Consider the following 27,628-nt stretch of genomic DNA (forward strand, 5'->3'; position numbering starts at 1 on the left):
ACAAACGTCGACCTCCGGCAGGCAGCCAAAGTTCAGGGTGGAATTCATTTGGCAGTGAATAGACCTCCGAATTCCGTTGTATATTGTATGCCTGCAAGGATAGAATAGTATGAAAGCATCAGGCCACGTCCAAGGTTACAACCTCGATCAAAGAGATGCAGAAGGGGCAAATACTTACATTGGCGAGGGTCACTGTCTCGTCTATTCTGTCCCCATTTGCGGACCCTATCCTGGGAAGGCTCGCTCGTAGCCTTATCACCGCCTCCAATATTGGCAGGTGAGAGACTGTTTTGTAGAGAGATACCATTTTTTCGCCCCAAATAACGGTGCTAGGCTCATTATGCAGACGGTCTTGCCCTGGCAGGGCCACTGCTTTCTTACCAGATCTCGACTGTGCCGTCCATGGACGCCAATACGAGCCGGGTCGAGTCACGAAGAGCGAGCAAGGCATCATTCCACCGAAGATCTCACTTGGGGAGAGACTAAGGAGCATTGACCACACGATAGTACGGGTTCGCAAAAGTCGATGTGACTATCACGAAGGTATCATGGACCCTAAATAGGGCCGAAGTATCCTTGTCGTACATTGAAGCATCCTACCCGGTATCCGTCATACCTCTACCGTGATCCTAAAAATTTGAAGAAACAGATGCTCCTTTGTTGTCCGCAAATTGGGGAAGTAATGCCGAGGTGAAGCCAGTCGTTACCGAAGAGGGGTCGAAAAAGCGGAGATAATCTCATGGTTAGTTAAAGGCGCGCCAGGAACAGCCCACTACTATATCGCTGTACTTCGCTAATCGATATCTATACTCTTCTCCAAGTCGCTCGCTCACAACATTTTCATCGTAGCGGCTGAAAAGTCAGCATCCACGATGAAGTTCGATCCTAACTCCAGGGCTTTGCCAAAACGTTCAGAATTACCTGCGATCCCGGGGGCTCCGGATGGAGCCGCGTGGTTCTGGGGCCCTAATGACGAGGTACGAAGTCATCCTACACTCTGGGAAGTACCGATATGGCTCTTAATTGTGGTCTCACTGCCAATCAGCTTGGGCGTCTTAATCTCCTGACCAAGGAGCGCGTTGCAGCAGCAGCAAAGTTGATAATAACCGGGGAGATTATAAATCTCAAGTTTGTCCAAGAATCAACGAACATGAAACATCAGAAAGATTGACATAGTATGCTTGACAGTTGGCGAGCGGATTATCCTAACCCGCCATCGTTTGGCAGACAAGGTTTTGTCCACACGATTCAAACCATCGGCGATTCTGGGTATGATGATTTGTATAACATGAATACCCAGAGTGGGTCACAGGTGAATGATTTACGACCAATGTCATGTGATACTGATGAAGAATGACTGACTACAATCGATAGTGGGATGGCTTCCGTCATGTAAGACTATTACGCTACGACAGTGCCGCTATAGGTAGAAGTTTTGACCTTGTGCTTAGGTTGGATTGAAGTTCAACAACGACATTATCTTCTACAACGGAGTAGGTTTTGTATTCATCTTGGGCAGAGAATAAGCTGAAACAAGGAGCTCACCATGGACGAAGTCCCAAACGCGAAGTACGGTGGAATGCAGGCTTGGGCTGAACATGGAATAGGTATAACCTCTGTAACGCCTCTGAGGGCCAAAACGTCTAACTTCGTCAGCTGGTCGCGGCGTTCTTATTGACTACGGGACTATGCAGGTAAAAGCTATGATCCAATCACGACCCACCGAATCCCGTTGAAGGATGTTCAAGCTTGTGCAAAAGCGCAAGGGGTGGAATTCCAGTATGGTGATTTACTACTGATACGGTCTGGGTTTGTCGATCATTACGATAGACTGGATGAGAAGGGACGGAAGCAGCTGGGGACACTTCAGATCCCAGACCATACATTTGTTGGAGTCGAGCAAACGGAGGAAATGCTCGATTTTCTACACGACAACTACTTCAGTGCCGTAATAGGTGATGCTCCAGCCTTCGAAGCTTGGCCGCGAGCAGAGTTCAACCTTCACCAATATCTACTTCCACGTTGGGGCGTACCAATTGGTGAAATGTGGAATCTTGAGAGGCTGGCTGAGACTTGCAAAAGGAAGAAGCAATACACCTTCTTCATCACTAGTGCCCCAGCCAATGTTCCTGGTATGCATATGTCGTGCTGACAAGGAGTATGCGCTAACGAAACAACCTTCGCAGGCGGCATAGGAAGCCACCCGAATGCTGTCGCCATTTTTTAAGAAGCCGGGATGCGACCAACCATCGGTAATTTGTTCCCTTACTGGACACTCGACATTGACACTCCGTGAACTTGACCGGGTTTCCCTACTTACTTAGCGTCTATCTACAACGTGACTGGTCAAGTTACCGCGATGGTGCGGGATAACGGTATTGGCGTGTTACTGAAATCGCGGATCTACAAGAAAGACAGCCTACAGCATACCCGGAATGTAGAGTAGCAAAGTCTATGCATTTGATATGGTCCTGAGGCTCAATCCTGACGTATCGAGTGAGGTGTAGGCTTGTGCTCTTTACCAGTACATGTATGGCCATTCTTAAACTATGTCTACTTCTACTACCTACAGAGAAGCTCCCACCACTATACACTCTCGATCTCACCGGATTGACAATAGTGTTTTGTGAAAATAACGACAAACCGTCCCGTGCCAATCGAGTTGGTAAAAAGAGAATCCCTGCGATAGTAATTAGGCCACTCTATTTAGCTCTCTTCGTCATTTCCAAGTTAAGTGCCGGGATTTCGACACTTGTTGTTTCCTTGGTAACATTGAAAATAAATAAATCCAGCGGTTTGCCATTATAGTTCAGTGCATCGACACTCAGCCATGTGACACACGTCGGCGTTCCGGCATCAATGGGAGCATCTTGATCCTGGAAAACTGCCCTGAAGGCAATCCTTGTCTCTCCAGACGAGATTTTCTCAGTTAAGTCTGTTGGGTAAAGTCTGATACTCAGTGCTGACGGCGAAGTCCCCATAAGCCTTGCAAGTTCTTCGCGAATGTCTGTTGATACCACTGTGATGTTGGACACGGACAAGCCCGGCAAGTCATGCGGATCTTCGATAATCAGAGAAGCTGTCAGGTTATTTGATCTGTACTCTCCAGAGTACACATATTCTGCCTGGCTGAGTGCCGCTTTTTCAAGCTCTGGTAGGAGCACATCGGCGACAACATCGACATGAACATTAAGATCAGCCGCGGCCACTTCGTCTGCTGCGAGAATAACGAAGCCGACATTATAATCGGGCACAAGCCCAAGATATGAGCTATACAGTCCTAATGAGCCATAACTAGTGTAGACATCGATGACGGGATTGATAGGGTTTTGGTCCAGAGTTGATTTGTAGATAATCCAAGGGCGACCAGTATCATTGACCAAATTCGAAGTGTGTGCAATTGGTTTGAGCCACCGCCGTGTCACAGCAGATAAAGCCAAGGTGGAATTAAGCATGGCTATTCCGGCTCTTGACATATCGGTAATTGTAGAGTACATTGATAAGGACCTTTGGAATAAGCTTGTCAGTGAATGACACACTCTTTTTCATTTCGAGAGACTGACGGGGATTCGTCACCAAAGTCAGCATACCAGTCGCTCCCATTGTTATTTTTGCCTGGAATAACAGTATGTGTGCTATTTGCTGGGCGATACAGGCCAGTAGAGGATAAGCCTATGGGACGAACTGCTTGATTCAACAAAGCTTCGTACGGCTGCTGTTTAATACTTTCCAACGCATATGCTAGCAGTTGGAAAGCCGTATTCGATAAGATAGGAGTTGTACCAGGGAGATGAACAGGATACTGAGCACGTAGGTCTTCGAAAAATTCTATCTTCTGTCAGTAATCATTGTCGGAAACATGGTCTATCCCAGTAGGTTACTTGCCTGCTCTTGTACAAGTTGGCTGTAAATATCTAGACCGCTGTGCGGCACTCAACGGGTTTAGAAGTGAAATATTCCGCGCGCTCAGGTCGGTGACACCATCTGTATTCGCTGTTAGGCAAGAATCTCCGTTGATAGTTCATACTCACAATCTTGAGGTACTCCTGAAAGATGTCCAGCCAGATCACCAAGTGTTACATCCTCCTAGGAAAAGTGTCCAAAAGGGGTCTCCTCGTTATCCCTTGTTAGTTCCGATACGTAGTTGGTGATTAGGTAAACCCAATGTGCCTCTCCAGCCTCGATGAGGAAAACCCAGACGGTAAAGACTTCTGTAATTGTGGCAATACGGAAAATGCTGTTTGCATCAAGTTTCGATGCCCCAGGTATTGGTTTGGACATGTGAGGCGCCGTATAGTGATATTCATAAAAGAATGGATGTGAATAGTTCAAGGGATCATTCGAAGTAAAAAGACCAATGGAGAATGAAGTCGTGTTAGAGGAAACAGTTCCGTAGGTACTGTTAGAGGTAGAAACAAGTTTGTCAAATGCCGCAGTGGTATTTTTAAGCGCAGATTGGATGATACTGTCACTTGTGAGACCGCTTGGACGGGGAAACCGTGGACTGAGGATAGGACATGGCTGGAAAGACTGTGAGCGTGAGATTGATGGGATAGCTAGTAATAGAATGAGTGAGGTTGGAAAAAGCATATTGAATACAGCTTGGAGTATGAGAACAAGATTGAGAGGTACAAGGAATCATGGAGAGAGATGTCTGAGCTCGCCCGTGCATCGGCTTTTTATACAGTGCACCTGGTTGCCATGAAGGATCGATTAAGATGGCTTGTATTTGCCCTTGACTAGTATACAACATAGTCCCCAATACAAAAGCCTTATCGGCGATGGCTATTCCGAGCGAGTATTGCGTGGAGTTTGCTCCGCACTGTGAAATCTGATCGTCGCCGCAATTTCCACGGTAGGAAACGAGAGCGATGGTCCAATTAAAACCCGTCGTTTCAACTTGATCGAGGCTGAGTTTTTCAGGCCTCCGACAAGTCAACCACCTTAAAACGCGCATCCCTTCTGACATGCCCAGCATCAGTATTCATTGTCGCTCTCATAGCTTAATTAAGGATCAATTCTGACTCAGTTCATCCTCTTCTTCCTCGGCAGGCTACACGTAGATGCCAATTGGATGAATATGAGCACCCGTCATGTGGACATTCCCCACAGAAACACCGCCACAGAAAGTCAATGGGCGACTCGGTTCAAAGAAAACGAAGACTGGCTGCTTGACGTGTCGGTAAGTTGGAAGCACAATCGGGCTAAAACTTCACTATCTTCCGGAAGTTGCTCATCAGTGTGCAGGAAGCATCGGGTCAAGTGCGACGAGCAAAGGCCATTGTGCAAGAGGTACGACATGTCTACTCATCCGGCATAGAAGCTAATAGGGTCCATTTCCAGATGCAGAAGGCTGAAACTTCATTGTGCCGGATATCAAGATCTATTTAGAATCTTTGGCATCTCGCGACAGGGGTCCGCATATCCAGCTAGCAAGCCGAACCGACCAGCTGCGAATCCTGATCGTCAACTCAGCATCTTTCCAGGGAGTGACGAGGAGCGTCGATTATTTGAACTTTTCCGCACAAGTGTCGTCTTTCAGCTCAGCGGATTTCTAGATGAAGACTTTTGGATCACGACGCTTTTGCAAGTCTCCCACTTGGTGTCATTGGTCCGTGATTCGGCGATTGCCATTGCAGCACACATCGCAGAACACCACAGACATTTCAGAACAACAACGCCTCAACAATCTCGGAATATCTCACTGAAATACTATCAAAAAGCACTTCACAGGGCAAATTGGCATACAGAATCCGCTGACAAGGAGCTTGTGGCTGTAATATGTTGTCCCCTCTTTCTGTGTTTGGAATTTCTGCAAGGAAAAAAACTGCAGGCCATGTCCCTTTTTGCGCGTGGTCATTGTCTTATGAAGACTTTTCAAGAGCGACACGCCCGAAACTTTGCTGTATCTGGCTGCGCAGCTATCTACGATAGTCTTCGCCCAATGTACAACAGACTTACTATGATGGCAAAGCTATTCGGGCACAGTCTCCCAGTGGACTATTCTGATCTGGCTTTTCTCCTTGGCTCAAACCCAACAATTTACACTGTTAACACTCTCAAAGACGCTCGTGATTGCCTTTTTCAGCATTTGGTCATCGCACACGAATTTGTTAAGCGCCTGAACTCTACAACCTGTGCGCCACTTGCGATGCACAAACACCATCTGCATAGACAGGAGGAGCTTCTCAGCCAGCTGGATGTTTGGAATAGTAACTTCAATCACATATGTGGGAGTCTTGCCGTGTCGGTCCGTGCTGCTGTCGCAACGCTAAGCATGTGGCATACTGCTGCAGTAATCTGGTTGAGACATCCTTTTGAGGGTTTCGAGATGACCTTTGACGAGAGCCTGGACTGTTTTCAGATCATCGTCGAGAAGGCTAAGGAGGCTCTTACTACTAAACAAAATGTTCAAGACACATTCGCATTTGGAATGGGAGTATTGCCGCCATTGTATTTCACAAGCCTGAAATGTCGACACTTCTTCTTACGAAAAGAGGCACTACGACTGATGAGACAATGTCCAAAGATGGAAGGGCTTTGGGACAGGGACGAATTGATAACGGTTGCATCCCATGCATTTGCGCTAGAAACATCAGCTCAATCAGAGATCACTTCCTTACCAGCGGAGCACCAGCGTTTGATCAAGGTGAAGATTCTCCAGGGGGACGCCGCTCGAAGACTCCAGTCTGCATTCATTTTCAGAGAACACAAGGTCGAACAAGCCTGGAATAAAATTATACAATAGCACCTATCTGTAAGCCTGGAGAGGCAAAATGAGAGCTCAGAGTTGTAGTGTTAACTGAGCCCCAAAGACTCCTGAGCAATCCAGACTTGTCGACGATTAATCCCTTCGGAAGAGGCTGATTTTCCAACTATTTGTACCGAAGCCCTTACCAACACTCAAGGTCTGAGAACGCAGCCGTGTTTTTGTCATGGCCATGTCTACAGTGTTGCAGTCGTGCCATAGAACTCAGTACAGCATAGCAACCCTCCTGTTATGGCAATGCTACAGCTTTGGGCATACATGAATATGTGGAAAGACTTATAAGAGGCAAAATTCCAATCGTTTGGAATATGCAAGCTGACGCACAGTCGTTCCACTGCCTTTAGACCAGAGCTCGTGGAGAAGCAATAAAGGGGGCTCAAAGTAGGGTAGAAGTCGTTTTTCTTCCTCCTCAAAGAAATCCATCCAGGTCTGATCAATAAATGTCTTATCCGCATCAGTGAGATATTGGGGCTCTGAAGCGACTGTGAAAAGGACATAAAGGCCCATATTCCACCAACAAGAATCCTCCTCGTCTTCATCTTCGCATGGCTTTGGAACTTGTTCCAGGATTCGGAGGATTTGACGAATAATATTGGCTGTCGAGCAAGAACTTCCACCATGGACAGACAGGCTCAACGAAGCCGGATCAGCAGTTGGAGAGTTCAGGCGAAGTTGATTTTGCCGGGCATAAAGAATCGAAGCCAGGCGGGTCGCCTCCCACACAGATTGCTGTATCGGGTCAGTGTGTTGGTACGACCAGCTCCAAAGGCGATCTTCGGTGCCTGCATCTTCAATCGTGGAGAGCAAGTCGAGGAAGGAATACGGCAAACAACTGTAAGGCTCGATGCCCGTTTGATGGCGACAACAATTATACCAAATACAAGCAGATGGAGTCTGCCTGCCGACTGTAAATACGGGAAGATCCATGACGCCTAAAACCTCCAAGAAGTTGTATCCGAAGAAACGGAAATTGAACCGAGGACCCGGAGTTTGTTGAATGTGCTGGAAAAGTGAAAGAAGACCATTCAAATGTATAGTCCACACGGGATGGGTATTCATCTAGGTGAGGCTTTGAGTTAGGCATCGTGACCAAAATAAAGGCATGTGCCAAGACCACGTACACTGGACCAACACAAAAGGAAGCCGGCAAGCAAAGTTGCATCTCTACCCATATTTATGGGGTTGCACACATCGCGTCTAAAGGATGATATGCTTTTTGAATAGTACTCATCGTGTTTATCTTGGAATTTGGCAAGTAACGTGAGTTGATAGGTAATGCAGTTGATCAATAAAGCCTTTGACTCAGCACATTGTGGCAGAATCTGGGATAAGACACTGTGGTTGACTCTCGAGCCCAGTGTCAGGCAACCCCATTCGGCAACTATGCTTGCGAGGTTAGTTGGAAAGTTGAATCGGTGGATAGCGTAGGTACAACACCCACAATCGTTCATCATCTGCCACTCGAGCTGACTCTGAAAGAGGCTAGGTACTTTAACGGTTGGACATAACTGTGACGAATTGGTCTTAGTTCCGGCTTGGGATGCAGCAGATTCATGGGTCCATTTCAGACGGAGTTGATAGCCGCCACACCGAAGGAATTTTTCACTGCATTGACCACAGACTGGGCGCTTCTCGTCACATTTTTTGTGGCGTGCTTTGCATGTCCAGCAGCCACGGCGGGATCGGGGTCCGTTATTGGTAGTGCGAGGTTGTGTTGCCGCCACTTTATTCGTCATTTTCTGGAATCACGAAAACAGGGTTTCACCAATGTTAGTACACCGTCAAGATCACACGTGATGTTGACAAAGCTTGTGGAAAGAAAGATAGCACGCACTGCTCAAAGCAGCATAGTGGGTAGATAAGCTTGACTTGAATGGGCTTTTCAGTATCAATAAAGGTAAGCGTTGACGAAGACGAGACTGTTAAATTGATAGAGGAGGAAAAGGACAACATGCAAATTGGCGTTTTGAGTTTGACATGCTTGGCAAACAGCGCGGTGGCTTAGTCAGCGGCGTCGCCGTAGAAGTTGTTAACAACTAATATTGGAGCTTCGGGTGCTCAACCACGGTTCCAGATTTTACCTATGAGATCCTCTGATCGAATAACCATACTCACAGATGGTGATCTCGCTATCACATCTGAAAAGACTGATATGCGATTTTCCCCAGCAAAAGGTGGGTACTTTAGTAAGCTGTGAGTAGGTATAAGAGTGCTTTCCCCTGACGTCTATCACATAGCGGATTTTCAGACTTTATGTCGTAGAAAGTCAGGAAGTATTCCAGTACCGACACGTTCCGTGATATCAACTCTACTTGTGTTCCCTCCGTTCTTGGATGGGTTGAAACGGGAGTAGCTCGGATGTGATAGCAAGAAATGACCAGCCGAAAGCCGACAGGTGACGGTGCCAAGCCTAGAACATGGTAAGGCATACTTGGGGATGAGAGTGATCCAACGAGTGTCCGTCGGATGCTATGTATTAGCTGAAACATGTCATGGCTGTGTGCTCAAGCCAAGCCCCGTGCCTCCAAAAGCTTGAACGTGCTCTACACTAAACCGGATTGAGTAGCGTTACACGACCCCTGCTTGAAATTGTTTGGTGATGGGGCTGAGGAGCTCAGCCTCGGCCTTCTTCTTGACATGGGCGCACCGTCAATCGATAGTGCAAGTATGTAGAACGAACATGTTACTCTGCAGTATGGAGTACATCCGTACGATCGGTGTTTTGCAGGAATGCCATACAATTTTTCTCTCAAGTTGCCGATGTACTGTACTTCTCGCCTCCGCCTTAACAGCCTAGCCTCAAGATCTGTGCGCTAGGATCTCGCTCCAAACGTCAGACTAAACCGCATCAGGCAGGCTCACACGCCCCCTGCTAGCGCTTTCGACACATAGTACTCCGTACTTTATAGTCCCAACAAGTGGTGGTTAGCCATATATATAAGCGCGTTCTCTTGTTAACTCACTGTGCTGTCATTACCTCCGACATACACTCTCGGAGTTTCACCAATTTTTTCTATCTTGATCCCTATCGTTACCTGTGTCGCTAGCAGTAACACGTCGAGCGTCCTCGGAAGAGATGACGGTGACGTGTCCAAAGAAACATCTTTACTCTCGGTGGTCTGCACGTATCTGATGCCGGAATCCAATGGAAACACAATATCGGCGCTCTAGAACTGGTAAACCCTTCACTCGTTCCCCGGGATAATGCGGTGTTGCATGTTGACCGAATTCTCTAGGATGTGTGAATTGCCGAGAAATCCGCTGCAAATGCGACGAGACAAAACCAGAATGTCGCCGATGCGTAAGCCGTGGAGTGGCTTGCAAAGGTTATGTCAGAACGCTGCGATGGGTCGGTCAGCCACACACGACGAAAGCTTCCACCCGAAAGCAAAGCTCAGAACGCACTGTTCGAAATCAGAAGTCCAATAACAACCTGGAGAATCAATTCTCATACCAATTGTCTATCTCGAAGCTACTGTCCACCCTTCATCCACTGGAAGCCCTCGATCGGGCACTCTCCGAACACTGGATGATGATGACTCTTCAACTCGTCTGCCTTGACCCGGCCGCTATATATGAACTAAGGCAGATATACCACAACACTACCACCAAAAACAAGTCCATTGCCTTCCCCGCAATGCTAGCTAACTCCGCTGCTCACCTACTATCTCTGGGAAAGATACCTGCGTCGACCTTTGCTCTCTTGCAACAAAGAGCGTTCAGTGCGCTGCGTTGCTCACTCAACAACCTGAATAGAGAGGCCCTGACTAGGGAGTCAAGTACACTGTCCAGCAGCAGCAGCAGCAGCAGCAGCATCCCGTGCTGCGGTGACCATATACCACTCCCACCACTGGATGACGATGTCATTATTGGTTCTTTGCTATTGATCGGTTGCGAAATCATTCAGCCACACGATAGCCGCGATGTGACTCGAATACAGATCCTCATACAGGGCACATGTTGTTTAGTGACTGAGCGGCATAAATATTTTGCCTGTTCATGTTCACGACTCCATCCAGAACGTTCGCAGCCGGAATACAAGCTGGACAGCCCCTTTTTCCAATCTGCAGTTCAGTCGTTGGCCTGGGTGGATATCATGTCCTGCGTACCATGCACGAGATCTCCCATGCTGGACAAGGAATATTGGCTTGAAGAAGCGATTTATGCATCCCAAGAGAGTGCCCGACAATTACGACCTAATAACAACTTGGGTTACTGTGCAAAGATACTTTCCTTGCTTGGTGAATCCATAACTACCATTCAAAGTTTGTATGAACAAACAATCTCAGAGGAAGAATTTTCCCGAATACAGAGTCATTTGGGAGTTCTCCTTGGAGAGGCAATAGAGGAATTGCCAAAGCCTGAAACTCTTACGGACACATCCAGCGATAAGTCAGCAGAATTCAGCAAATATGCCATGAACGAGACTCACAATTTCTGTCTACACGCGGCTGTTTGCCATGGACTCGCAACTCAGATATTCCTGTTACGTGCGACAGACCATGAGCGTGACTCACCACGAATTCAATCTCTTCGTGATCGCTTGTTCGAATCTCTGTGTGAAATTTCTACGGCTCACAGTGTCGTATCGAAGATGCTATGGCCACTATGGGTTTTGGGTTGCGAGAGCTACCTCGATGGGGATGACGGCTTGAGGGAATTTGTGATCACTTTTCTTCAGGCAGTCTATAAACGACAACATATGAAGAACGTGGAGAACTGCCTGAAAGCATTGAGAGACGAAGTGTGGACGCTGAATGCGTTAATACCAGACCAGGAGTGCGAGAGTCACGTTGTGCAACAATCCGCCTGGGTAAGGCATTGTTGGAATAAAGGTGTCAAACTCATACTTGCCTAAGTCTACTTGCCTAAGTCTTATGTTCCGCTCGATGGTCAACATGGTAGCAGGCATGACTAAGGTATCAACTCATAGCGCCAATCCCAGCGGATTGCCGGTTCCAGAAACATTTACTCCTTTGGCCCTCCACCAATCGTCGCGACTACCTGATATCACGCCGAGAACCATTCCGGCGATATGCTCCATGGCTCTGAGCAAAGAGTACTCTTCGAGCGCCCATGCCGAGCAGTATCTATTTTCTCGTACTAGATAGGCGTCATCTCAATCCGACCATATCACCCCTCACGGGCAGTATGAGATGGGTTACTCTGACTTGATTTGAGCTTCAGGACAACATCTGATGCATAGAACATGAGCCTTTCTTGGTTTCCCATACCCATCGAGGCTTAGCAACATTATTCTCCTTCCTATCACTTACTGATCTCCAAATGTTACCTGGAGTGATATTTGTCTTGAATGTATGCTGGCTAATCTGCTCTGGAACTATGTACGGATATGCCACATTCAACCCAAAAAGTTCCGAGATGTCGTGTATGACAAATAGCAACAGACCTGCTGCAATACCCTCCAGCCAAACCAATACCAGAGTTGTCACTTTTGCACGTACGTTGGTCAGAAGATGTTGTGATCGACCGTAACTTGCGATATGTTCCTGTTCCTGTATTTTGCCCAGCAGAGATAAGAATTACGCCCATTATTGGCTGATGGTGTTACCGCTCAAACTCCGGTGAGTAACTTATCACTCGGTCTCCTACTACGTAACCCGTGTTCGCGCACCACAGCATCGGTAGGCCTGCTCGCTTTTCCATTTCAGATGAGTTTCCGAACCTCGCGTACTCTCTGCTGTGCAAAGTGTTTTATTCTTCCTTATGCCGTTCTACATGTGATAGCTCACTTCGAGTCATGAATTTTCGCAATCTGCAGGATGGCATGCCACTCTTCAGAACACCTGCGCCGATCAGTTGAAGAGGGCATCAGTGGCCTGTCGGCGGTACGTACTTATCCCCACGCAGAGTAAACATGATAATGCGTACGGAATAGCAGCATACAACTAAACTCCTCCAACTAATTTTTTCAATAAACAGATGTCGCAGGCTTCGTATCAAATGCTCCCACAAAAAGGCGCAGCCGCCATGCCGGAGCTGTTTAGATGCAGGGACTGCGGAATCGAATGAATGGTTAGTTGAGCGGCCCTGTAGTATTGGGACTGCTCGTGGTGTTCACTTACTCTTACATACTCGATCCAGCTCATTCCCTGTTCGTGGAGCCACCGACTACGATAGACAGGTTCGGTCCATGGCCCCGTTCAGCACCCAGCGTCACGGATCGTGAGTGAGGGCCTCATTGACAGATAGCTTAGGACCGATGACGACGACCCGTCAATGCATCTGGTATCGGGTGAGAACCCACCTAGACTACTGTAATCTCATCAGTGTAGAGCGAGCAGAACAATCCGAGGCGGTCCAGAAACTCAGAACTTACGCAAAGGTTTGCAGGCTGCCGATCGACACCGCGACTTCTGGACAAATGTCTCCAAACGGATTGTTCGTTACTGCTGATGCTAATCGGGACCTGTGTCTATCGTCAGAAGCAGGCACAGAAAACCGCCTAGTTATTAATGAGCTACAGACATCGGCGGTGGCGCTGGACATTATCCCTCCTCTTCAAGAAGTGCTTGACGGGTGTAGGACTTTCATTTTATCTTATTACCAACTGGGTGCGATAGAACCAAGTCTCTCAATTGTAAGGGGGCTTGAAGTTGACTCGCTCGCATTAGGGTTCTTTTCAAAAGCGGTCTTCCTCGAGAAGATGTCCCAGCAACCCAAACAGTCGGACCTTTTTCTTATCAACAGTCTCCTCAGCGTCACCGCTCGGTTCACCCCTTCGCTACGAAATAGGTACGAAGGTGGTCGCAAGGCAACTGAAATCTTCACGGAGAGAGCTACAGCCTGGAGCCTAAAAGCCCTTCACCAACCAACCGTTGAGCACACCCAGGCTTTTTTTCTGCTGGGATTGGCCGAGTGGGGGAGTAACGACAGGAACCTCAGTTGTGTCAGTAGCTATCTTTTTAATACTTGTTGAGTTCCTGGTGGAGCTGACATTATCGACCAGATGCGCATGGGAATAGCCGTCCGAAGTGAGTGTTAACTATTTTCTGCTCTTTCTTTATCAAGGGCCACTGGCGTCGGCGTTGAAGACTTTTCAAGGTGAGAAACTAATTTTATGTTTCTGATAGTGGCGAGCATTCTCGGTCTCCATAAAGAACAGACCTACAGCCTCTCCTCCACTGCTGCCGCCACTGAAATTTTAGATTCAGAAGTGGCCCGACGGACGTTCTGGGTGCCATCTAGCTCCATAAAAACATACGCTTCACACAGGTGTGCCTCTCAAGGGCGAACTCTGTCATACCCAGGTGGGAGCTCATATGGAACATGAAGCCTGCGTAGAGAATAATTGTTAAGTGGTTCTTCACAGATCGGACGAGAGTATCAAAGCGAATGTCACGAGACAAAAACTTGAGCTTCTGGAGGACTCATCGGCAAACGAGGGCAGGACTTGATACTTACTCAGAGCACCGTCTCCTAGCATGGCTGGTTCCAGGTCTATGAAAGCATTCTTCTTCCAAGCCTCATACGTTTCTGTCACAAAGCTAGGAGTCAACACCTCTGTACCGGCACGAACTTACGAGGGATCAAGGAAAATAAGAGAAACTCACCTCCGTGGGGAACATAGGCGTTATCACAAGTCAAGCCTCCGGGTTCAAGAGTCTTAGCACTTCCCCCATACACACCGTAAATCATGCCCATGACTTCGGCAGTCATGGTGCGATGGTAATACTGCATCGCCAATCCGTATGTTAGCAATCCATATTTGTTTGCTTGTGAAGACTCCCAAGCATGCAAGGTGTCACCCGGATAGTTCTTACCGGTGGTCTCCAGCTGTTGAGCGAGTTCACCCATTTCGGTGTAAAAGCACAGAAATCTGTGATGGACACCCCCGGGATCTTGGACTTGGCGGTCAAGATGGTATACGCACTGGGGTCGAGCTGATCCTTTGAAGACGTCAAGGCCAGAAGGTTTCCGATCTTGTACTTGTAAGGGACATAGCTGCGACTTATTGGTTTCAGGTTGATACAACAAAGACGTGCCTGGTGAGGGCAATAGGACGTTACCAAGAACATACTTTCCATGCCAGCCGACCACGTCAAACGGCGTATGTGGCTGCTCGTAGCTGTATAACTTGCCCACGACCTTGACAATAACTTTGTGCTTGTCAGTTTGTCAGATTTCTTACTCGGCCCCATTCTTGCACACACCTTCCCATGTCATGGTCTCTAGATCATAACTGGCAACAGGAGCTTCAAAGTCTTGAGGCAGGGCTAGGCCGTTGGATCCGATAGGCCCTAGATCAGGAAGTTCAAAATGACTCCCAAATATTTCTTGAATATCTGCACCTGATCAGCTACCAATTTCCATATAGTAAACAGTTCCAATGCTAATTACACCCTCTAGAAGGTCCGTCTGGCAGAGCTACTTTGAACCGCAGGCCGGCAGGAATAACGACAAGTTCTCCAGGTATGACCATCAGCCTGTAAGAGGAGATCAAGTCAGGAAAATACTATTATTGTACTCAAAGCAAAGCCACAGAGCACTTCTCTCACCTTCCCAGCTCGGCCTGGATGTCTAAGCGCCCTTGTTGTGGGACTACCAAATAGTCGCCATCATGATTCACAAAAGCCTCCTCGTCCATAGACACATTGGCCGCATACTGGTGAACAGCGACACCCTCTTTTTGGGTAGGATCACCATGACCGACAATGGTCTTCATTCCTTGCCAAAAGTTCGTTGGCTCCATTTCTGAGGGTGTCGCGAGCGGGCCCCATTCTTTGCTGCAAAGAACAAACGAGTTTTTGGGATTCTTGGATGAGAAGACCGCAGAAATCTTGATTTACCCGTCAGAATAATGTCTCTTACACGCGTTCTGGTCGGCGTATTCGGTCTCTGATCACGCAGCCTGTAACCTACATCATGATTGTATTCTAAAGGGTTGATAGGCTTATGAGCGCATGACGGTCGAATTCGATGCATCCACCTACACCCAAACATGGCCATGTCAGCGAAGGAGTCTTGTGCATGCGACCAGGGAGGTGCGACACAACTTACACATTAAGCATGCTTTCCCGGGATGTGACAAAGCTGGTCCCGTTGAGCTGAACGCGTCAGATCTGCCAATAGTAGAAACCTTACCGCTTACCTGTTCAATATACAAGTCATATTTAGCACGCTGAGGGAGGTTTCGGCCGTCATAAGGTATAGTGTCTGGTCTGCCAACACGATCGTGCTTGTCAGTATGATCTGACCCAAGACCCATTACAGATCCGAAGACAGTCCTTACACGGCTTCAGACACAAATCCGTTTCCAAATCCAACTTGGTAGCGGTATGGATCTTCCTGGGCGGGAGCTCGAGTGTATCCTGTCGTTGCTGAAAACGACTCCGCAAGAAGCTGTGACGAGGCTGTCAAAGCTGCGGGCGACATGGTTCTGGCGGCGTAGCACAGGAAGGGGGATGAAACGAGATGAAAGAGCCAAATTGGTCTGAGCTGAAAATGAACCAGTAAGTAGGAAAGTCAATAGTGATTTCACGTACAGAGCGTCATGTAAAACATATCGCATGCTGAACCCAGGCATCATGACTGGGGTACTCAATTCTCTGTACCAGGCTCTCAATTGTGGAAGCGGGCTAAGTATCGTCCAATCATGTCAACGGGCAAACGGGACGACTAATCGAGAAGATTGTGAATGTTATCCGTCCTGCCTGCCCGCCGGCAAAATAGCTCTGCCGGTCGATGCAGCTTTATCGTCGAATCGATACTCGAGGACTGAGGGTAGACAGTGCCTCAAGGGTGACTGATAATGTATGACTGATGACATACCTAGTGTGGATGTTGCATATGCAGCACCGATACCATTATCGAGGGCTGTACGAAGGACCGATACGAAGTACTCTGATTTATCTTTACTGTCAAGGAGCTTTGCATGAAGCTACTACTTTCTGGTGGCTCATGGGTGTATACATCATACTTTCGTACATCGCACCTGCTGACCAAGTCCAGAGAAGGAGACAATAATAGCTGGCCATTCTGTGGTTCAGATCCTATCACATAGGGGCACTGTCAATAACACATAGTTATTGTTGTTTTTGGCATGGACTGATCGATAACTTGTTTGTGCATTGAACTTGAAATTTACGATGGTGGCCGTGCGTGAAGCAGCAAAACTCAAGGTTGGGCTTCTCATTTGTTATGTATCATGTGCATCTTCTTTGTCGATGTCAGCCTGACCAGCATAGATTATCGTCGTCGGCGCCGGCATAGGGGGTCTCGGGGCCGCAATTTCCTTGTTACTCGCAGGGCACCATGTACAGGTCCTCGAAGGTGCGAAAGAGCTCGGGGAGGTTGGCGCCGGCATTCAGATCCTCCCGAACGGTGCGCGAGTGCTTCGATCTTGGGGCATGGAAGATACCTTACAGATGAACGCGATGGAGCCTCGCATGTCGAACATGAGGAACTGGAAGGGAGACCTCCTCACATCTTGGGACTATCTTGTTGCAGCGAAAACCTATAGCGCCCCATTCTGGGACTTCCACCGCGCGGATCTTCATCGCGCCCTGGTGGACCGTGCTCTCGAATTGGGCGGTGATATTGTCTGCAACATGACCGTAGCTGACGTCTTGTGCGATACACCCTCAGGCCATGCAACGGTCGTGACCAGAGGAGGTAAAACTCACACGGCGGACCTGGTCGTAGGAGCAGACGGTGTGCACAACACCTTGAGGGCTGTTTTGAGCGGGCGCGACGAACCGCCCACGCCTACGGGAGACCTTACCTACCGCTTACTCCTGGATGCCTCAGTCATGCTATCGGATCCCGAGTTGGCAGAATTTGTCGACGATCCCCAAGTCAACTCTTGGATAGGGCCGGATGCCCATATTGGTGAGAACCTCATTATTCAATCCCAATCCAAACCCTCATACGTGCGCACACATCCTCAGCGGAGTCATGCCAATATCACCGACTCGTATCGCTCTCTAGTTAATTATATTCTCCGACAAGGAAGTCTCTTTAACATGGTTCTATGTATGCCGGATGACATTCCAGACAAGGTGCGCGTGGCACATGGAAATATTGAGGAGCTTAAGCACTTTTACAAGGACTGGGATCCTCGGTTGGTAGTCTCCTCTCTATAGTCATAAATCGCTCGAATCTGACCTCTGCTAGTATTGTCAAACTCATCAACATCTCCAAGGCTGCCAACAAGTGGAAGCTATGCATCCGGGAAGAGCTTGATCACTGGTACCACCCTTCTGGGACCTTAGTGCTGCTTGGGGATGCCGTACACGCTACTCTCCCGTACCTATCTTCGGGAGCTGGCATGACGCTGGAAGACGCTGGCGCCCTTGGCGAGTGTCTATCCAGGATCAAGTCCAAATCCGGTGCCGAGATACAACACGCCCTCGCCGTATTCCAGGAGTGTCGCAAACGGCGCACTGAGCGCACCGTCAAACGCAGTTCGCTACAACAACACCTGCCCCACCTGCCTGACGGCCCAGAGCAGGAGCAGCGTGATGTCTTGTTGAGAATACCTGGGCCTGTCCGTGGAGAAGCATTTGTCTGGAGGGATCCGGACATCGAGCCTTGGCTACTAGGCAATGATCACGTTAAAGATGTAAGTACTCCTAGGCGAACTCTCTCAAGGCTTGCCTAGACTTTTGCTCACGTAAGTTTCGTACTCGGTATCTAGGTGTTGGACAACTGGGGCTCAGCTTCTCAAGCTAGAATATAACTTGCCGCATTGGGCACTCTACCAGCCATGTCTCATGACGCTTCAGGGCCACTCAAAGGTCAAATGAGTGTGGTAAGAGAGATAGAACGAGAGCCAGATAGTGTGAAAGGTTTGGAACCACTGGTAATTTCTGATGTCGGAGCCCTGGTTCTTCGATAACATCTAGTCACAATCTACGAGAACGCTTCAACGATAATCCTCTGCACTTGTCTCTACCCCTTCAATTCCTTTTTAACATGTAACACATTACTTCGATATTCATCAGTCTCGTAGTGGGCAAATTTACGTCTGTGCCTGAGTGATCGCGGCAGGTGTTCCCTTTTCGGGCAGACCCAGCCACATACCTCAACATGTTACCCTCGAGTTCTTCGGCCCCCTTGAGCACAGACTCTTGGTCTAGCACCCGTATGTTCTAGAACATTTGGTCTGCTTTCGGCTTTAGCGCAACTTTGGTTAAATGACATGGATGTTTGCCTAAAGTGATTCCGTTAGAGACGAGCCGTGATAGTGAATATCTGTGTTAATGAAAGGCCGAATGACTAATCGAATTCGTAACATTTCATTACTTGTAATATCTAAACTTAGTGGAAGCCGACATATCGTAGATCAGTGCGTTCACCTCGTTGGTCGACTGGCCCGTGCGTACAGATTATGCTTTCAATATAATCCACACCGTCTGATGTAGCAATGATCTAGATCTAGCGCACGACCCTCCGGGGCTCTTCCTCGAGGAAAATCGTGTTAAACGTTAACTCCAGAATATCATCCATCATCAACGTGAAGCGTGACGTTATAAAGGTATATAGCTTTGCCCGGCTTCCGGCCTTAATTGACATGCTATTTCTATCTCTAAGTCAACACCGACAAAGCATAAATCCGAGCCTTCAGACCTACCCACATACATCCCCATCGTATTACAGTGTCGGTTCGTATTTGAGTTCGCAGTACAGCACAAAGAGAACAGTGTCATAAGATCCGCGCTATATCAACGAAAAATGCGTCTACAAATCCTCATATCTTCATTGCTCCTACTTATGGGCGTGGACCAAGCGCTCGCTGGGGTTGCGAGGGCACGAGACGAGGGTGACATTGCCCCAGCACCAGACTGCAAGGCTCTCTGCACTTCGTACTGGAACTGTGTACGTATCGACATGTGGAACGGGGTTGTGTGCAAACCGCCAATTGAACAATGTGGAAATTGTTAATGCTTGGGTCAACTTCCAGCCGGAATCTAGGTGCGTTATCCATTTCTTTTCCTCGGTATAGACAAGCTAACGAGTGATAAAGCCGCGAATTGAAGCCACAAGAAAACAAGAACTAAGTAATGGCGGCACCCACTGCTTATCGGGAGATTTTGCTAGGATAGTTCTGATAACATTGACGAAGCACCCATGTTGATTCGGCATAAATATATTGTATTCCGAGAAAGTAGCCGCTTGGAGAGAGCCCAGTTAAACATTTTGCCACGTACATACAGAAACGAATGCAAATATTACTTTGCCCTCGAAAACCATAGCTCTAAAAAGTAGTTCTACTAATGCATTTTCATTACGCAAGCTTCAAAGATCAAGTCATGAACGGACCTGAGAAGTCATCGAAACATTTCACGATGTCTCCGCCAAATTCGGTATCAATTTCGAATGAGAATCAGTCCAGGGGATGACTAGACATCGCCCTGACCATATTGGTTGAACCTGCTCAGCTGCCTCGCCCTGTGAAGTCGCGGCATAATCTAGCTGTGACCCGGGTCAAGTACTCCTGCTCTGAGATTTCGGGTCGTGATGGCGCGAGAAAAAGCTTAAGCCATCATCACCCTGATTGAGATCAAGTCCAGTGTTTGTATGTACTGTACAGTATTTGACATTTATAACGACTGTAACTCTCCAGAATAATCTCTCGGCCACATTATTCGGGATGTAGAGAGGCAATTCAGAAGGGCATTGAAACCAGCGGAGAAGCTTGATACATACAGAATATCAGAGCAGAAGAGTAAGGTTGTACAGTCGTGTTCCATGCCCATCCGAGCAGTTGCAAAACTTTCGATCTTGACATACCTATACGAAACACCGTTTTAGGTAGTAGACGGGAATGATCATATTGGCCCTCACTGCAGACCTTTCTTCTCTCTTGGTCCGATACTGCTCGCCTATAGTTTCAATTGGTTTCAGCCTGGCTCACGGATCAATTTCTCGGCTAGATCAATTGATATAGGCGTGTCTTGGCTTCGATCGCTATCAGGCCTCTAAGAAGGCAAGCACGCTGTCATATTTGTTAGTAGATATCTTGGATATGCCGAGGTTGAGGAATTTTTGCCCAGTCCTCAGTCTCGTTCCACCTACAAACCATGCATACTCTCAGTCCATAAGTTTGCGCTGAATGCATTCTCACTTCCTACAGAACGTCCGAGGTTTCAATAAAATTGGTATCCAGAATTTCTTCGCTATCCCGTATGCAGCTGCACCCTGTGTTTGTGGCACCAATTCCACCGCCGACCTGAACTATTGTATCTCTCTTAACGTGGTAAGTTTTGGAAGTGTATGTACTGAAGACACGTCGTGTTTTCCCGGGTGTTAGGTAGAGAGTAGTATCTGCGCAGATTGTTTCGAAATCCTTGCCTTTGTGCTTAACCACAAAAAGAAGATGGTCCCTAGGCAGACCCAGCTGTGTTCCTGATTCTTTCATATAGTTAGAGTTGAATTTACGAGTAGACAATGCTAATACCTTGTTCCGATGTATGAATAAATTTAGCTTCCCAAGCAAGAGCAAATTGAATCAGGAGTGGAAGGAATAGCGAGAACACTAGACTCTGACAGGGAAGGTGCGCCTGGTTCTGAGCACGTGCTCGCTACGCTTGACCTGCCTTAAACGGGAGCCCTCATCTTCGGTTAGAACTGCAAGATCGTGTGTATCTCCGGTGCCACCACTCTTTCTCTTTGTAGGTTCTCAAGTCTCCCTCAGCAAGCATCCTTATGTGTATGCAATAAGGTCACTCAGGTCCTTGCTCACGTCAGATGTCACAGGGAAGGCCGTCTCCGCTACCCCCTGGGGTTGGTCTCAAACGACGCAGAGACGATCAACGCATCAATGAACCGCGTAAACGAACAACTGTAGCGTAGGTTATCCTTAAATGTTGTCTAAAATATCACTAATCGTGGGTTGAATATCAGCTGCGATGTCTGCCGACAGCAAAAGGAAAAGTGCGAAGGAGGACCGCCCTGCAGAAGGTGTACTCGCCTCCGAAAAGAATGTCGATTTCACGGAGTGCCTATGGAGACTCCAACTTCGCGCACATCCTCAAACACCCGGGAAACCACATCTCAGGTTGATACTGATTGTGACCAAAGCTCGCGTGTACAAGACCTAGAGCGTATCGCCCGGCACTTCCTCGGCCACTCTGGCACTGCTCCTCTGGACGATTCTGACATCCGGCACGCCGTCGAGGAGATTACCAACCTATCCCGCGATCGTGGAAATGACAGTGAGCAGGGAATTCAAAATTCTGGGCCTAGTGCTGAAGAGGAATCTTTTGACACTCGCTTCGTGTCCAAGGTTACAGCTCGTAAGTCTGACTATGTTTGCTCTGCTAGTTTCGCATACCGGATTATGTTGACGTTCGCTAGACTACTCAGGTGAATTCTCCCACTGGAATTTTTCGCAAAAGCTTTGGCGGCGGGTCAGTCAACAGTTAGAAAAATTAGGTTCCAACAACTTGAGCCAGCGAATTCAGGTCAAGGACTACTGGCGGCCGACCCAGTTACAGTCCCCGGTGAATGTTATCTCCCAGGCGATGGACCATTTACCACCATACCATATTGCCCAGTTTTTGGTGAAGCTGTTCTTCAAGTACGTTCAACTGAACTGCTTCTTCATTGAGGAAGAGTGGATTTTGGCAAAGGTGCAGCACTCTTACTCGGAAGCCCCTGAATTCTCAGCCAGCGATGTTTCCTGGGTCTGCAGTCTCTTCGCCGTTCTAGCCATCGGCACCCAGGTGGCGCACATGGAGTCTGGGTCCTCCTTGATTACAGAGTCCGAAGAAGATCTTACGATGTGCTCCGAGGACGATGTAGGCAAAATCTTCTTCCACACTGCTCATAGCCTCGTCCCGGATGTCATGGCTCTCGCGTCTCAAGAAAGCGTCCAGGCTTGCCTACTACTCGCCAAGTACGCCATGCCACTGTCAACTGGGGGCCTGTCCTATAGTTACCTAGGACTTGCCATGAATATGATCATCTTGAACGGGATGCACCGGAAATACACAGGCAGTGGGTGTGATGCCAAGACCATCGAGACAAGAAACAGACTCTTCTGGACCGCTTACACTCTACAACTGTGAGTACCCTGCTTCGATGATGACCTGATATTAATGAACGTGGTCTAGTTATATCAGTGTAATGCACGGCCGTCCGGTGTCTATTGCACAATCTGATATTAGTGTCGAACGTCCAGTTGACTTTCCTGGGCTTCGTTCACCTAATTTTGCTAATTTAATTGCCTTTATCGAGTTTAATGATTACCTAGCCGAATCATCTGAGGCTTTGTAAGTGTGACTTTCTCAAAATAGTCTCGCTGAACTAATTTGCTTTTTTCTTTTTTTTTAGAAAACAATTCAGGAAATGCCCGAGATCTCTCTTTCCGGAGTACGCCGCGAGGCTGCTCCAGGTTCGTGATCGGATCAAGTGCTGGTGGGAGAGCCAGGCACGCAGTAATATTGAATTCCAATATTCAGACCACAACGCACCGTCGTTCCGGGCATTCGCCCGTCTCAAGCTTTGTTACCTGCTTCTCTACATCTACATTGGGCGGCCTTTCCTTTTCTTGGACGAATCTCATCTACAACCTCCTACAGTTGACGCAAACTCGACACGCCAGCAGCGTTCGGCGAGCGTCACGGGCATATCAAGCCTAGCGGATGGCTGTGTCCATGGCGCCACACAGATCATTGATCTCCTGCAGTCTCTTTCCGAGAGTGTCGGCCTGTCTCGAGCTTCCTACACCGAGTTCAGCTCATGTCGAGCATCTCTACTGGTACTCCTGACGGAATGGCTTCGCTCGGGAGAACGCAAAAAGGTGGCAGCCGCCCTCGACCGTGGCATGAATCTTATCCACCAAATGACGGGTGGGAACTCGAACAAGTCTGAGGTGTCCTTGATCGAGTATCTTGAACGTGCAATCAAATACATCTCGGCGGCACATCCAGATCAAGACCTACCCAGCAACCGTCCTTCAGCAGTCCGAGAACTAGAGAGCGCGTATTCAAGCTTCAAAAACTGGGCACAGTTGAAAAGGTCTGAAAGTGCGGCAGGGAACGACCCACACACCTCTTCGCTTGGTCCCCGGCTGATGAGTCCTTCAAATTCACAAAGTGATTTGATTGATGCTGCCGATTTATTCAACACGGCTTGGTCTTTTAGCGATGACGATGGCAGTCTGGATCCCTTCCTTTTCCCCCTTGTTCCTGGCCAAGGCTAACTTTAAGCTCAATTTGCTCATCACAAACGTCTTGCCCAACATCTCTGTCCCATGTACCACAGAGCTAGTCTTTAGTCTAACCAAAAATCAAATACTTAACGCGCTTATGCCACGATGCGTGCGGAACTTCCACTTCGGCCTTATTCCGCAATTCTTCCTCATTCAGTCGGTCCTGCTCGTCGAACGCTAATCCCTCGACAAAGGACATTTCTTCTGGCTTGACTATTTTTGTTTTGAACCAAAACTGGAGATATGTTAGTCAAGAATGCCAACCTTTGCGGTATTGAAAGCTTACCTTGTACAAAAAGTAGTCGAAAAAGAACAGTGGCGCGGCTAGATAGGAGGAGAAGAAGGTTTTGGCGGAGCCCTTCTCTCCAAATGGCCAACAAGAGAGGTAAAATTCACAGCCGAAAACGAAGAGGACCACAACCAAGGCGACATATTGGGCGTACGGAGTTCCAAAACCTTTGAAGGGCAATTTCTTGAGGTCGTAGCCTTGAGCGCGAAGCCCCGTGCGGAAGCGAAGATGAGCAATGTAAATGCATCCCAGCTGGAACAGAGTTGCAATAGCTGTCTGAGGGATCCTGTCAGTACATAGACGCAGAACGGGTGTTCAGAGAACTTACCAGGGCTGAGAACCAGCTGTATACCTGAACACCAACACTAGCGCAGTTAAGATAGGTCAATCCGCCACCAAGACCGATACTAATGATCAAAGCAACCCATGGACGCCCCTGAGAATCCTTGCGGCCAAAGAAGCTATGGAGGAGGCCTTCATCGGCCAAAGCTGCAAGGCTTCGGCTAGAAATGTAGCCAGCGCTCACACCGCAGCTGATCACACTGAGGAAAATGAAGCCGTTGATCAGATGGGCAAACCACATAGCGTCAGCCCGTTTCATGGCTATCACGAACGGACTGCCAAGGGTACCACTGGCATTGACTAGATCGTCATCATTGTACGGTACGCACATCCCGACAAGCCAAATATTCAAGACGAAGAATGTAAACATACGCCAAAAGACTGGTCGGATTGTCTTCTTAAGCGTACGGCGCGGATCAGCAGCTTCGCCAGCGATGACGGCAATGTGTTCACCACCGCCGAAGCTGAAAGCCGCCTGGACGAAGGCCTTTGAGATACCTTTCATCCCGTTGGTAAAGGCACCGGGATTCTTCCAATAGGTGAACTCGATAGGGCCGTGTGTTGCTGGGATGCCACCAGAGGTCATGATGAAGAGAAACATAATGACGGCAATGACAGCCAGACATTTGGCGAAGGACATGCAGTACTCAATGTACCCGTAGATACGTACGTGGAAGACATTGGAGACGGCAATGGTGACAAGGAATATCGTGATGTACGCGGCCAGCGGGACGACATCGCTCGCCGGCCAGAATTTCATCACGGATACGGCTGCAGTGATCTCGGCGGGAATGATCATCACCCACTTGACACTAGTCAGCTTGATCGCGCTGTGAATCATTTGCAGTGGTTAGTCTTACCGCGAACCAGAAGTTGATTCCCAGAGCAAAGCCAAAAGCCGGATCGACATACTGAGCACCTTGTCGGATGAAACCTCCATGGACAGGCTTGTAGGTGGTCATTTCGCCGACGGAACAGTATTGAACGTAGACAATAAAGCTGTGATTCCGAATTAGCACCAATATGTACCATGGTCCTCCCACCAAATCGGAATGTATCTTACGCAAAGACGGTGTACACGATGGCAATGCCACCCGGACCGGCTAGTAAGTTGATGTCAGCAAGGTATTCACTGGGTTTTTCGTCGCTATTGCTGGATCCGAATGCTTCCAAAGTTTGCTCTCATGGCTCTCAAACGTACCATACTTCAGCGCCTGTCCCGTACCCACCCAAAGACCAGTTCCGATGCCGCAACCAAAGGTCATCATCATTATTTGTCGCCTGCCCAGAGCCCGATGATATCCAGCTGTCTCGACCAAAGGGGCGGTGACAACAGCGTTCTCGACATCATCAGAGCCGGACTTGGTCTCAGCAGTGGCATGTTTTTCAGTTGCGAAGATCTCCTGAGTTGGAAAAACTCGCGAAGTCGAGTAGGCGCCCTCTTCTGACCTCAAGGAAGACATTTATAGTCTTGTGAAGAGCTTTAGGCTTTGGTATATGTGTAGTTTGAGCTTTAGGCCTGGAGGTGCCGTCAGATTTCGCACGAATGTAGAAGTCGGAAAATCCGAGGTCGAGTAGATAGTGATTGCATACAGACGATGCAGCTTACTCCAAGATTAAATAAATCCAGTGATTCAGCGACCCACGAAGGGGAGGGACAACTTCTCCACAAAGATAACGGGGTTGTCAAGGGACATTGTGAGATCTCGCTGTGTAACTCCATGTCTCAATCAATTTGTGTCCACAAAGCAATATCAATATGAAAGACTTCGGCGGTATATGTACCCGGCGGAGTACGCCGGTCAATCCCGCCGGCAACGAGCATTTCCACCTGAAATGGAGGTTGACAAGCCCGCCGGGACCGGACAACCGCGCGGTCCTGTACCTAGTTCCGTTAAGCTTACAAGTTAGCCCTAACTATTTTGTGGAGGAATCGGCCTAAATTGTATCAATGTTGAGATCGAGTTTGATTGCTTGAAAAGGCTCATAACGGCATATTCTGATGACTCAAGTCTCAATCAAAAAGGAGGAGTTTAGAAGGCCTGACAGAATGTCTTCTCGATCTAAGAACGTTGTGTTTGACGTGGTAGGGACGCTCGTCTCGTACGACGCCGTCGTTAATGCCGTTGAGACACAATTGGGCGAACGTTTGAAGTCTAGAGGAATTCAAACTCGTCTGTTTGTGTGCCTGTGGATGGAAACGACCGAGCGCGAGTACACGTACCTCAGCATGTCGGGAAAATACGTTCCATTTGGCGAGGTGTTCAAGAAGATATTCTGGCGAATGTTATGGATGGGTGGTATCCAAGAGCCTCGCGAGTTTGCTTCGTCGGAAGACCTAGCTACTATTCTTGCTGCACACCAAAAGCTTCAAATGCGACCCGGCGCGGTAGAATGTGTGAAGAAGCTGCGTGATGCCGGCTTTACTGTGTGGGCATTGACTGCCGGCGACTTGAAGCGTGTTGGTGGTTATTTTTCACAGGCGGGTGTTGAAATGCACCCAGACAACTTGATATCCTGCGACTCTACCGGCCTCGGAAAGCCTGACCCAGCAGCATATCGGCCCTTGTTGGACAAGCTAATCAAGGAAAACGATGGAAAGAAGCCATGGTTCGCAGCAGCGCATATGTGGGATGTCTCAGCTGCCAGGAGAACAGGGTAAGTCAACCCAAGATGCTTCACAGCTACACTATTCTAAGCTTTTGAGTCTGACCTCGTTATCGCGGAAACAGTTTTGCAGGTGCATATTGTACAGTGTGGGAAAAAGAACCACTGGTTGATCTGTTTGGTGAAATGGATGTGATCGATAGTACATTACCTGGAATGGCGGACCAAATCATTGCCAGCACGAATTGAGGGGACAGCGTTGACATTGAGGGAATGGAAGACATCTGTATTCAACAAGGTCTTGCCGTTTCCTGATTGGGAGCTGGTCTTGTTGGCACCGGTCGGTGGGGTTGTGTTACATACACCACGAATGCTTGGAAGGACATGAATCGACTTCATAGAGCAGTCAAGAAGCCTACAGAAGATTTCCTTTTGCCCTCGC

At 48.3% G+C, this 27,628-nt stretch overlaps 6 protein-coding genes across 6 annotated transcripts; 4 read left to right on the forward strand and 2 right to left on the reverse strand.

Annotated features, from left to right (window-relative positions):
- Positions 1-872: 872 nt before the first annotated feature.
- On the forward strand, positions 873-2,378 carry PV06_10544 (uncharacterized protein; the record flags this gene model as incomplete). Its single annotated transcript, XM_016412102.1, has 7 exons — positions 873-977; positions 1,046-1,128; positions 1,189-1,312; positions 1,375-1,443; positions 1,541-1,607; positions 1,695-2,132; positions 2,187-2,378. The coding sequence occupies 7 exons, from the start codon at positions 873-875 to the stop codon at positions 2,225-2,227; spliced, it is 927 nt and encodes a 308-aa protein (XP_016257410.1). The 3' UTR covers positions 2,228-2,378.
- Positions 2,379-2,702: 324 nt separating this feature from the next.
- Positions 2,703-3,476, reverse strand: PV06_10545 (uncharacterized protein; the record flags this gene model as incomplete). The annotated part of the gene is made up of 1 exon (XM_016412103.1): positions 2,703-3,476. One exon carries the CDS (start codon positions 3,474-3,476, stop codon positions 2,703-2,705), a length of 774 nt encoding a protein of 257 aa, XP_016257411.1.
- Positions 3,477-5,028: 1,552 nt separating this feature from the next.
- PV06_10546 (uncharacterized protein) lies at positions 5,029-6,748 on the forward strand (the record flags this gene model as incomplete). Its single annotated transcript, XM_016412104.1, has 3 exons — positions 5,029-5,182; positions 5,248-5,292; positions 5,344-6,748. The coding sequence occupies exons 1-3, from the start codon at positions 5,094-5,096 to the stop codon at positions 6,746-6,748; spliced, it is 1,539 nt and encodes a 512-aa protein (XP_016257412.1). The 5' UTR covers positions 5,029-5,093.
- A 10,130-nt stretch (positions 6,749-16,878) lies between these two features.
- On the forward strand, positions 16,879-18,392 carry PV06_10547 (uncharacterized protein; the record flags this gene model as incomplete). The annotated part of the gene is made up of 3 exons (XM_016412105.1): positions 16,879-16,911; positions 16,978-17,852; positions 17,906-18,392. 3 exons carry the CDS (start codon positions 16,879-16,881, stop codon positions 18,390-18,392), a joined length of 1,395 nt encoding a protein of 464 aa, XP_016257413.1.
- Positions 18,393-21,737: 3,345 nt separating this feature from the next.
- Positions 21,738-24,125, forward strand: PV06_10548 (uncharacterized protein; the record flags this gene model as incomplete). Its single annotated transcript, XM_016412106.1, has 4 exons — positions 21,738-22,029; positions 22,091-22,799; positions 22,849-23,007; positions 23,069-24,125. 4 exons carry the CDS (start codon positions 21,738-21,740, stop codon positions 23,937-23,939), a joined length of 2,031 nt encoding a protein of 676 aa, XP_016257414.1. The 3' UTR covers positions 23,940-24,125.
- On the reverse strand, positions 24,016-26,042 carry PV06_10549 (uncharacterized protein; the record flags this gene model as incomplete). Its single annotated transcript, XM_016412107.1, has 6 exons — positions 24,016-24,183; positions 24,235-24,509; positions 24,562-25,384; positions 25,440-25,578; positions 25,643-25,682; positions 25,781-26,042. 6 exons carry the CDS (start codon positions 26,040-26,042, stop codon positions 24,016-24,018), a joined length of 1,707 nt encoding a protein of 568 aa, XP_016257415.1.
- Positions 26,043-27,628: the final 1,586 nt, after the last annotated feature.

The sequence above is a fragment of the Exophiala oligosperma genome, assembly GCF_000835515.1.
Source record: "Exophiala oligosperma strain CBS 72588 unplaced genomic scaffold supercont1.14, whole genome shotgun sequence".
Taxonomy (NCBI): Eukaryota; Fungi; Ascomycota; class Eurotiomycetes; order Chaetothyriales; family Herpotrichiellaceae; genus Exophiala; species Exophiala oligosperma.